General features: G+C 36.0%; 1 protein-coding gene across 1 annotated transcript; it reads left to right on the top strand.

The window, feature by feature from the left end:
• Nucleotides 1-11109: 11109 nt before the first annotated feature.
• Nucleotides 11110-12054, top strand: LOC102391972 (olfactory receptor 2B11-like). Its single transcript, XM_006056129.4, has one exon. It carries the CDS (start codon nucleotides 11110-11112, stop codon nucleotides 12052-12054), a length of 945 nt encoding a protein of 314 aa, XP_006056191.4.
• Nucleotides 12055-12553: the final 499 nt, after the last annotated feature.

The following is a 12553-nucleotide window of genomic DNA, read 5'->3' as shown; positions in this document are numbered from 1 at the left end:
TCATTTATTTTTCTGGAGTTGAGCTGTAGGAGTTTCTTGTATATTTTTGAGATTAGTTGTTTGTCAGTTGCTTCATTTGCTATTATCTTCTCCCATTCTGAAGGCTGTCTTTTCACCTTGCTAATAGTTTCCTTTGATGTGCAGAAGCATTTAAGTTTAATTAGGTCCCATTTGTTTATTTTTGCTTTTATTTCCAATATTCTGGGAGGTGGGTCATAGAGGATCCTGCTGTGATGTATGTCAGAGAGTGTTTTGCCTATGTTCTCCTCTAGGAGTTTTATAGTTTCTGGTCTTACGTTTAGATCTTTAATCCATTTTGAGTTTATTTTTGTGTATGGTGTTAGAAAGTGGTCTAGTTTCATTCTTTTACAAGTGGTTGACCAGATTTCCCAGCACCACTTGTTAAAGAGATTGTCTTTAGTCCATTGTATATTCTTGCCTCCTTTGTCAAAGATAAGGTGTTCATATGTGCGTGGATTTATCTCTGGGCTTTCTATTTTGTTCCATTGATCTATATTTCTGTCTTTGTGCCAGTACCATACTGTCTTGATGACTGTGGCTTTGTAGTAGAGCCTGAGGTCAGGTAGGTTGATTCCTCCAGTTCCATTCTTCTTTCTCAAGATAGCTTTGGCTATTTGAGGTTTTTTTGTATTTCCATACAAATTGTGAAATTATTTGTTCTAGCTCTGTGAAGAATACTGTTGGTAGCTTGATAGAGATTGCATTGAATCTATAAATTGCTTTGGGTAGTATACTCATTTTCACTATATTGATTCTTCCAATCCATGAACATGGTATATTTCTCCATCTGTTAGTGTCCTCTTTGATTTCTTTGACCAGTGTTTTATAGTTTTCTATATATAGGTCTTTAGTTTCTTTAGGTAGATATATTCCTAAGTATTTTATTCTTTCCATTGCAATGGTGAATGGGATTGTTTCCTTAATTTCTCTTTCTGTTTTCTCATTATTAGTGTATAGGAATGCAAGGGATTTCTGTGTGTTGATTTTATATCCTGCAACTTTACTATAGTCATTGATTAGTTCTAGTAATTTTCTGGTGAAGTCTTTAGGGTTTTCTATGTAGAGGATCATGTCCTCTGCAAATAGTGAGAGTTTTACTTCTTCTTTTCCAATTTGGATTCCTTTTATTTCTTTTTCTGCTCTGATTGCTGTGGCCAAAACTTCCAAAACTATGTTGAATAGTAATGTTGAAAGTGGGCACCCTTGTCTTGTTCCTGACTTTAGAGGAAATGCTTTCAATTTTTCACCATTGAGGATAATGTTTGCTGTGGGTTTGTCATATATAGCTTTTATTATGTTGAGGTATGTTCCTTCTATTCCTGGTTTCTGGAGAGTTTTTATCATAAATGGATGTTGAATTTTGTCAAAGGCTTTCTCTGCATCTATTGAGATAATCATATCGTTTTTATTTTTCAATTTGTTATTGTGGTGTATTACATTGATTGATTTGCGGATATTGAAGAATCCTTGCATCCCTGGGATAAAGCCCACTTGGTCATGGTGTATGATCTTTTTAATGTGTTGTTGGATTCTGATTGCTAGAATTTTGTTAAGGATTTTTGCATCTCTGTTCATCAGTGATATTGGCCTGTAGTTTTCTTTTTTTGTGGGATCTTTGTCAGGTTTTGGTATTAGGGTGATGGTGGCCTCATAGAATGAGTTTGGAAGTTTACCTTCCTCAGCAATTTTCTGGAAGAGTTTGAGCAGAATAGACTTTAAACTAGCTAAGTGTGTGCATCTCATCCTAGAAACTGGAAATATCAGTTGAATTTTTAAAATATTTATTTATTTATTTTTCACTGTGCTGGGTCTTTGTTGCTACACACAGGCTTTCTCTTGTTGGGGTGAGTGGGGCCTACACTGCGGTTGCAATGAGAGGACTTCTCTTGTTGTGGAGCACATGTTCTAGGGCATGTGGGCTTCAGTAGTTGTGGCAAATGGGCTTAGTTGCTCTGTGGCATATGGGATCTTCCTGGGTCAGGGATCAAACCAGTGTCCCTTGCATTGCAAGGTGGGTTCTTAACCACTGGCCATCAAGGAAGCCCTCAGTTGAATTTTATTTCCAACCCTCTTTTTAATTCATCCCTTTATTTCCAATGAATTGCATTTTTTTCCTTTCTTCTTTTATTCCCCAAATCTTACTTGTCCCAAGTTCTGCACCAAGCACACAGATCTCCCCTAAATTGTGACATTATTTATAAAAATGTTAATAGGAAATTTTTCTAACATTGATCTGAATTAATTCACTTTATTTGGGTAGTCACTCAGTAAGTATTTATTGATCACTAGGTAGCACTAGACCAGAGAGAAAACAATCAGAGTTCCTCTACTAAAAAATATTCTAGTTCGCAGAGGAAACGACTCTTAAACTCAGATACTTAAATGATTACTTGCAGTTAGCAATGTAAGGGCATAGACGGGACAACATTTTAGGCAGCAGAGAAAAGGTTTTCAAAACACATACCAAAAGAGGCTGGAGATGATAACTGAAGAGTTTGAACTTTATCCAGTTATGAAAGCAGAATACTTAGAGCACAGAAGGTAGAAGAAGCACAAACTATCTAAGTACAGAGTATGGCAGAATATATAATAAGCATGTGTTTACTAAATGTGACATTTCAAATAAATGGGAAAGGGAAAAAGTTTAAATATATGGAGTTTAAAATGTTTGTTTAGCACAAAAAGAAAGCAATAAGTATTTCAAGACACTGTAAATGAAAGAATACAATTATATCAGTATCAGTGCCATTTTTAAGATTTCCCAACCATTTTGTACCACTGCCATCTCTTTTTGAATATATGATAGACATTTCCAACTCAACACAATCAAATGCTGAACACCTACTCTTTCCACCACAAAGTCCTCTTCTAAAACTCACTATTTTAGTAAGTTGACTCACTTGTTGTGAATCTGCAAATCAGAAACCATTAGCCATATCTTAAATCATCCCCTGCATAATTTTCCATATCGAAACCATTACCAAGACAAATCAGTCATTCCTCCTTTGTACCTCCCACCCCTCCATTCCTTTCTGTCTTCATACTCCTGGTTCCATACTCTTTTTCTGCTGCTACTTCTAAGTCGCTTCAGTCGTTCCAGACTCTGTGAGACCCCATAGATGGCAGCCCACCAGGCTCCCCCTTCCCTGGGATTCTCCAGGCAAGAACACTGGAGTGGGTTGCCATTTCCTTCTCCGAAGGAAGAGGAATATATGGCTGTATTTTCCAGCCATACAGCCTTCTGTCTTGCACTTAGCATTTTTCCTTAAAGCACAGAATATTTGAGCATTCTTATCCTTCCACACCTGGCATGCTGCAGACCATGGGGTCACAAAGAGTCGGACACAACTGAGCAACTGAACTACAACAAATCCTTCCACCTAATTACTAATTGCTCAGGCCTCATCATTTATTAGAAAATCTTTTTGTGGTCTCCCTGATTTAGTCTAATACCCACAAATTTACTTGCTCACCATGTACCTCTCATTTATGGCATTTATCCTTCTAAGTGATCATTTGATAAGTGCCTTTACCTACTACTGTTGCTGCTGCTGCTAAGTTGCTTCAGTCGTGTCCGACTCTGCGCAACCCCATAGATGGCAGCCCACCAGGCTTCCTCGTCCCTGGGATTTTCCAGGCAACAACACTGGAGTGGGTTGCCATTTCCTTCTCCAATGCATGAAAGTGAAAAGTGAAAGTGAAGTCGCTCAGTCGTGTCCGACTCCTAGCGACCCCATGGACTGCAGCCTACCAGGCTCCTCCGTCCATGGGATTTACTAGGCAAAAGTACTGGAGTGGGGTGCCATTGCCTTCTCCTAGACTGTAGCAAAGAGCAAAGTTTGGTTTTGTTCACCAAGACACTCAAAAAACTTAATTTTGGAGACAAAAATTAAAATATCTGTTGTCAAAATTATGGAAATTTTTAGCTAAAAAACAAGTTTTCATTTATTCTTTTAAAACAATTTTCAGAGATATAAAACTCTCTGGGGTAAGGAAAATGGTCCTATGAAATTCCATGGTGGGATATAAACTCAAATTCTCAAAGGCTAAAGAAATTTAATTTCTCTGTAAAAATGAACATCTAGTGACTGTCACATATAGTTATTAATTAGTAATCATTTCTCTTTTTAAAATTACATAAATGCATTACTATATTTTAGTAAGAGCAAATAGTTTTATGGAAGAGAAATCATCCTTTAACATTGCTGGCATATTAGTTTATCCCTCTAGGAATAAAGGTTATAGTTTCTCTTCACGTGCATTATATCTTACTAATATACCTAGGTTCTTATTTATTAAGTGAAAGATTCTTTATATTCTATAGCACTTTACAGTTTTCAAGATTCACACACATGATTTCATAAAATCCCATAAATCCTTTTTTTCTTACCCCTACATTGCCCTTTCCACTTTCCTCTCCCCACTGATAACCACTAGCCTGTCCTTTGGATCTGTGAGTCTGCTTCTTTTTTGTTATAATCACTAGTTTTTGTGTTTTTTAGGTCCCACACATAAGTGATATCATACAGTATTTGCCTATCTCTGTCTGACCTATGTCACATAGAATAATGCCCTCCAAGTCCATCCATACTGCTGGAGATGGCAAATTTTAATTTTTTTTGCTATATCTCCTCAAGCAAGGGAAACGAAGGCAAAATTTTTAAGAGGGGGCTACATCAAACAAAAAATTCCTATCCACAACAAAGGAAACTATCAACAAAACAAAAAGACTGCCTACTGAATGGGAGAAAATATTTGCAAACAATATATCTGACAAGAAGTTAATATTCAAAATATACAAAGAAAGCATAACTCAAAAAATCTGATTTAAAAAATGGGCAGAGAACCTAAATAGACATTTTCCCAAAAATTCCATACAGATGACTTACATTCAAAAGATACTCAAAACCACTGGCCATCAGAGAGAGGCAAGTCAAAACCACAGTGAGATATCTCCTCACTCCTATCAGAATGGCTATTATCAGATGGACAACAAATAACAAATGTTGGCGAGGATGTGGAAAAAAGGGAACCCTCATGCACTGTTGGTGGGAATTGATTTAGCACAGTGGAAAACATATGGAGGTTCCTCAAAATATTAAAAACAAAAAATTAAATTAAAAAAAGATTCTAGAGCAAAACACTGTCTAAGAAAATAAATAGAACTACCATATGATCCAGAAATTCCACTCCTGGGTATTTATCCAAGGGGAAAAAATCACTAATTCAAAAAAATATATGTAAAACTGATTCACTTCGCTGTACAGCAGAAGCTAACACAGCATTGGAAATCCAAAAAAAGTTAATTTAAAAATTAAAACGTAAAGAAGTACCTCCAAACCATGCCCCACCCCCGAAAAAAAAAGATATATGCACTCTTATGTTCATTTGCAGATTAATTTACAATAGCCAAGACATGGAAGCAACCTACATGCCCATCAGTAGATGAGTAGATAAATAGGTAATGGAATATATATACAATGGACTATCACTTAGACAAAGAATGAAATCTTTCCATTTGTGACAACATAGATGGGCCTAGACGGTATTATGAGAAGTGAAACCAGTCAGATAGAGAAAAACAGTGTGATTTCACTGACATGTGGAATCTAAAAATAGTACAAATGTACAGACATGACTAAACAGAAACAGAGTCCTAGACACAGAGAACAAATAGGTAGTTGCCAGATGGAAGGGGTTGGAGGGGGGAAAAAGTAGCTGATGGAAATTAACAGACACAAATGTACAGTTATAAAATAAATACATCATGGGTATAAAATGTACAGTGTGAAGCCTATAGTCAATAGCTGTGTAATAACTTCATATGATGATAGATGGTAACTAGATTTACTGTGGTGATCATTTTGAAATGTACAAAAATATGCTGTGTACCAGGAACTCATTCCGTGTTGTAGTTCAATTATACTTCAACAAACAAACTCACAGAAATAGATCAGATTTGTTGTTATTAGGGGCAGGGTATGGGGTGGGAGAGAACTGGATAAAAGTGGTCAAAATGTACAAATTTTCAATTATAAGATAAAAAGTTATAGGGATACAATGCACAACAGGATTAATATAATTAATATGGCTGTATGTTATATATAAAGTTGTTGAGAGCTCTCAGCACAAGGAAAAATATTTTTTAATTTCTTTTAATTTGTATCTTTGGGAGATAATGAATGTATACTAAATTTACTGCGGTCATCATTTCATGATATATCATTATGCTGTACAACTTAAACTTATACAATGCTCTATGTCAATTATATCTCAATAAAACTGAAAAAAAATTAAAATATAGATGTTAAAATCGATGGGTTAAAATTTTATCAGGATCAAGATATTTATATAATTTCCAGCCTTTCCCTTCTGATTACATTTTAATTTCCAAGGAAAAAATATCATAACTTGTCATAGGAGAGACCTGGGGGACATCACCTTAATCAAGTGACTGAACTTAACATCAACTGTTAGACAAACCAGCCTCATGTACCTTTCTGTAATGATTGGCTCCTGCATGGGGAGCAAAATAAAGCACACTTTGAAGGTAATCAACAAGGTTTGAATATAACTTGTGGATTAGATAATAGTACAGTTATATTGCTATAAATATTCCAGTTTTGATAACTGTAGTAGCTATGTAAGAAAATGTGCTATTCTGAGTAACTGTACACTGTACTTGGAAAACTTTAAGACACTGATGAAAGAAATTGAAGGCAACACAAACAGATGCTTATGGATTGGAAGAATTATTATTGCTAAAATGACCCTGGGGAAGACATGGCCAGTGCTCACTTCAGGTCCAGCTGTCTCTCCAAACACCCTGGGCACACACAGACTGCACAGGGATGAACCCACACAAAGACACACCTCCAAAACTGAGATAGGTAACAGTTTCACATAATTTCACTGAGACAGAGAGAGTAACAAAATAAGATGACAAAAGAATATGTTTCAAATAAAAGACCAAGAAACAACAGCCCCTGAAAAAACTCTAATGAAACAGGTAAATAATTTACCTGATAAAAAGTTCAAGGCAATAGTAATAAGAATGTTAACTGAACTGGGTAAAAAATAGATCAACACAGTGAGAATTTTACCAAAGAACTGGAAAATATAATAAAGGACCAGTCAGAGCTAAAGAATACAGTATGTGAAATGTAAACTTCAGGAGGAGAAATTAATAGCAGATTAAATAATACAGAAGAATGCATAGGCCATCTGGAAAAATGAAAATCACCCAAGTAGACAGAAAAAAAATTTAAAAAGCAGAAAACCATTTTGTTTGAAATGAGAATAGTTTTCAAGAACTCTGGGACAACATCCTTCACATTACCATCCACAATATAGGGATCTCAGATAAAGGAGAGAGAGAAAGGAGTCAAAATGTATTCGATGAAATTAGGGCTGAAACCTCCATGAACCTGAAGGAAACAGGTATTCAGATATAGGAAGCACAGAGATTTATATTGTAAGATTTCACTCATATGTGGAATCTAAAAAATAAAACAAACAAAACAAAAATAAACTTATAGGTACAAAGAATAAATTAGTGGTTACCAGAAGGGAAGTATACTGGGACGTGAGTAAAATGGGTGAAGGGGGTCAACTGTAAGATGATGAATGGCAAGTAGACTTGTGATGGTGATTACTTTCTAGTGGATACAGATGCCAAATTATAATGTTGTACACGTGAAAATTATATAATTGTTTAAAACCATCAATGAAAATCTTGTTTTGCCACATATCAGTTTGCCCTTTGTGAGTTATTTCACTAGTATTTCAATCATTCTGGAGCAAAGTTTACTGACATACTGAAAATAAGCATCAATCTATTACTTCTCTATTACAAATAAGTTTCATTACAGCAAATTTTTGTCTGTAATTTTGTCAGTGTTATATTTGAAGCAACAGGGAAAGTGACTGATACATAGCAGGCACTCAACAAATATTTATTGCTTAAATAAATGAATGAAACACTGAAGCATTAATTTCTTCTTGACACATTTTTAATTGTTTAAGCCAAATGTGGAACTTTAACATAGTCAGCATTCAGTTCAGTTCAGTCGTTCAGTCATGTCCGACTGTTTGCGACCCCCTGAATCGCAGCACGCATTAGGTCAGGTTAAAAGTCTATATTATACCATGCTACCGTGGAAGAAATATTTGAAGACAAAAATCTTTTTGTTCCTTAAAAATAATATTAGAAGGTGACTGCCTCTTCTCTCTCTGTGTAGAAATAAAATTATTTGCAGGAATCTCGAGAAATAATATCCTGAGGAAAAAAATAAAGAAAATTGTATCTTGACCCCAAAAATAATTGTCTTAAATTTTCTTTGTTATTCAAGGAGATTTTCCATGAAATTTTTAGGTAGATTGCATTTTCTAGGATTCTTAGTCCTTTTTTTAATTTAAATTTATTTATTTTAATTAGAGGCTAATTACTTTACAATATTGTATTGGTTCTGTCATACATCAACATGAATCTGCCATGGGTGCACACGTATTCCCCATCCTGAACCCTCCTTCCACTTCCCTCACCGTACCCTCCCTCCAGGTCATCCCAGTGCACCAGACCCAAGCATCCTGTATCCTGCATCGAACCTGGACTGGCGATCCATTTCACATATGATATTATACATGTTTCCATGACATTCCCCAAATCATCCCACCCTCTCCCTCTCCCTCAGAGTCCAAAAGACTGTTCTATACATCTATGTCTCTCTTTTGCTGTCTCGCATATAGGGTTATCATTACCATCTTTCTAAATTCCATATATATGCATTAGTATACTGTATTGGTGTTTTTCTTTCTGGCTTATTTCACTCTGTATAATAGGCTTCAGTTTCATCCACCTCATTAGAACTGATTCGAATGTATTTTTTTAATGGGTGAGTAATACTCCATTGTGAATATGTACCACTGCTTTCTTATCCATTCATCTGCTGATGGACATCTAGGTTGCTTCCATGTCCTGGCTATTATAAACAGTGCTGTGATGAACACTGGGGTACACGTGTCTGTTTCACTTCTGGTTTGCTTGGTGTGTATGCCCAGCAGTGGGATTGCTGGGTCATAAGGCAGTTCTATTTCCAGTTTTTTAAGGAATCTCCACATTGTTATCCATAGTGGCTATACTAGTTTGCATTCCCATAAATTCATTTTCCTAAATTCATTCAACAAGGAAAATGCCAAAATTTATCATTTCATTTTACTATGGCAAGAAGAAAGAAAGTAGTATACCCACTAGGGAATTTCTATCATGCTTCTTGCCAAGAGATTTCCACTGAGGTTTATTGCCTGTATGGAGAAAATGTCCCACAGCTTTATATAAAGAGGAAGAACCTTTCCTGAGCAATTATTTTAGAGTAAAATGGGTTTTAATATCTAAACATATTTAAGCTGCTTCAAATCAAATATACATATAATGTTAAGGACCTACAATAAGAAATAAAGACCTAAAATAAGAAGTAAACATACTGAACACAGAAAGAAAATACAGTCCTTATCTCCAATTAATCCTGATGGAAAGTAAATATCAATGTCAATAAAGGGAAGTACTACCATTGAATATCAACATTAATTTAAAGTATTATATGTAAGTGATTGTGATCTGTTTAACTTGATTCATTTATATCATTTTGTACAAGTTTTTGTGCAAAGCTGCACACTAAAAAAATGTGTAAGTAAATTGGCACCTTTAGTATTAATAGTATTGAAATGCTCCTATTTTGGAAAAATAAATCTAGAGATACTGTTTGTGTTAGCGGTCATTTTCAATAATTTAAATATATGTGTGCTGACATAAAATCTTAAAATCATTAACATCATGTTAAAGCCAAGGGATATGAGTAATTTGTGGTAATGAAAGGGAAGAAAATGCAAATCTTATGAGACTTCTTTCGGTGGAGATAAGTACAGTGTTAATATTTGGATACAACCTAAGAAAAATTAATTAGAAGATAGAGACTCCTAATCAACCTGGACACTATATTTCATGAAAATAACTAACCAAGCATTAAGTATTACTTACAAAAGTATAGCCACACATATTGGATTGGTTAATCCTAATAGCACAGCAAGGTAGATAAGGGAGGTTCCAAACATTTAAGTAATGCATAAAGGATACGTTTGTTAATCATTACAGTGAAGTGGATCCAGTTTTCTGATTCCACATCCTACTACACCAGTGCTTTTTCAAACATTTTACCATTGCCTAAAGCAAGTTTTATATTTTATATAATAAGCCCAGTCACACATGTATACATATACTCACACTTGTAATGGAAACAAATATTATAAAATCAATAAAATGGTATATAACCATTAAATGTGTGATAGATTACAATTCACAGTATGAAAAGCACTAATATATATCATACTGTATTTTTAAGAACTGATACCTTTAATAATCTTATATAGCCAGTCTGTACAATCAATTATTGCCTATCTTGTTTTTTTAAGTTCTGAACATGTTGCAAGGAATCATTTTCTTTTACGTGTATGTTTCTTTTTATGACAAAATTTTACTTTGGCAAAAGTCATTTTAGGATTTGAGGCATAGGATTAAGGAAAAGCACTCTGTCTTATTTCTGTGTAAAGCAGGTGAATCCAGCTGGAGCCCAGTGAATTCTGAAATTACCCAGAAAACAACCCAAAAATTCAACCAGAGAATGATGAAGCTCAACTGAGTAAGGGTGAAGGAAATGAACACAGGCAGTAAGTTAGCATGGATGGTTCTTGGGAAACCATCTTCTATTTTGTTATTTTCTCTAATATAAGAGCAATTGTGAGTCCCCTTTTCTCTAATAATTAAACTATGAAAATTTGCTATATTTCATTTCTTAGGTAAAATATCAAGATTTGTTAGTCTTCCTTTTAGATATACTACAAAATCATTATTTGGGGCATTTTGTCTCATAAATTTTACCTTGCAAATATCAAATCACATCACTGGAGTTTCACCACAGAGAAAAATCCCTTCATAACTCATGTTATTTAACTGAATAAATTGACTATCAAGAGTATTTAATACTGAAATGCAAATCTTCCTTTGACTTAAATCCACAAACAAGAGCAACAGTCATGAATGCAGGCAATGCAAGCACCCCAAAGTTTTTCATTCTCTTGGGTTTCTCTGACCATCCCTGGTTGGAAATGCCACTCTTCACAATAGTTCTTGCTGCTTACATCTGCACACTAGTGGGAAACATCTTGATTATTGTGGTATCCAGGGTAGATCCTCAACTTGACAGCCCCATGTACTTCTTCCTTTCCAACCTCTCCTTCCTGGACCTTTGTTTTACTACAACCACTACCCCTCAACTGCTGCTGAACCTCTGGGGCCCAGATAAGTCTATCACTTATGCAGGCTGTGTGACCCAGTTTTATGTGTTTCACTTCCTGGGAGCCACTGAATGCATCCTCTTAGCTGTGATGTCCTTGGATCGTTACGTGGCCATCTGCAAGCCTTTGAGGTACCCAGTTATCATGCAACAGCAACTCTGTATCTTCCTAGTGGTCATGGCATGGCTAAGTGGTTTGGCTAACTCCTTGCTTCAGTCATCCCTCACCATCCAGCTGCCACTTTGTGGCAACAACAAGGTAGATGACTTCCTGTGTGAGGTCCCAGTGATGATCAAGATGTCATGTGCTGACACCACATTCAATGTAGCTATGCTCTCTATTGTGGGCACTTTCTATTCCCTGGTTCCCTTGTCACCTATTCTTGTCTCCTACGGGTTCATTGTAGGTACAGTGCTCAGAATTCAGTCCTCAGAGGGAAAGAAGAAGGCCTTTAACACATGTAGTTCTCATGTTATTGTTGTATCTCTCTTCTATGGACCGGTAATTAGCATGTATGTGCAACCTTCTTCTACTAATTCCCAGGATAAGAACAAACTAATGTCCCTTTTCTACAGTTTGGTAACTCCTATGCTTAATCCTTTTATTTATACTTTAAGGAATAAAGACATGAAAAGGGCAATGACAAGCCTTCTTGTCTTATTGTACCATCAAAGAAGAGAATAAACATAGCTATTTTTGTGCTTCAAACTCTCCATATAGGGCTTGGAAGAGCCCCTGTTCTAAAAGCACTTCTGATTTTACCTCCTCTCAACATTCTCCCTAAAATGTAGCTTTTTAATATGTTCAGTTCAGTTCAGTCACTCAGTCATGTCTGACTCTTTGCGACCCCATGAATCGCAGCACACCAGGCCTCCCTGTCCATCACCAACTCCCGGAGTTCACTCAGGCTCACATCCATCGAGTCAGTGATGCCATCCAGCCATCTCATCCTCTGTCATCCCCTTCTACTCCTGCCCCCAATCCCTCCCAGCATCAGAGTCTTTTCCAATGAGTCAACTCTTCGCATGAGGTGGCCAAAGTACTGGAGTTTCAGCTTTAGCATCATTCCTTCCAAAGAAATCCCAGGGCTGATCTCCTTCAGAATGGACTGGTTGGATCTCCTTGCAGTCCAAGGGATTCTCAAGAGTCTTCTCCAGCACCACAGTTCAAAAGCATCAATTCT

This window comes from Bubalus bubalis, chromosome 2, assembly GCF_019923935.1.
Source record: "Bubalus bubalis isolate 160015118507 breed Murrah chromosome 2, NDDB_SH_1, whole genome shotgun sequence".
Lineage (NCBI taxonomy): Eukaryota > Metazoa > Chordata > Mammalia > Artiodactyla > Bovidae > Bubalus > Bubalus bubalis.
Note: the sequence above shows the minus strand (reverse complement) of the source record. Positions and strands in the feature narration are given on the sequence as shown.

What these genes read in the sequence shown, in the direction of transcription:
- LOC102391972 (XM_006056129.4), top strand. Translation starts at nt 11,110, where the DNA reads ATGAATGCAGGCAATGCAAGCACCCCAAAGTTTTTCATTCTCTTGGGT.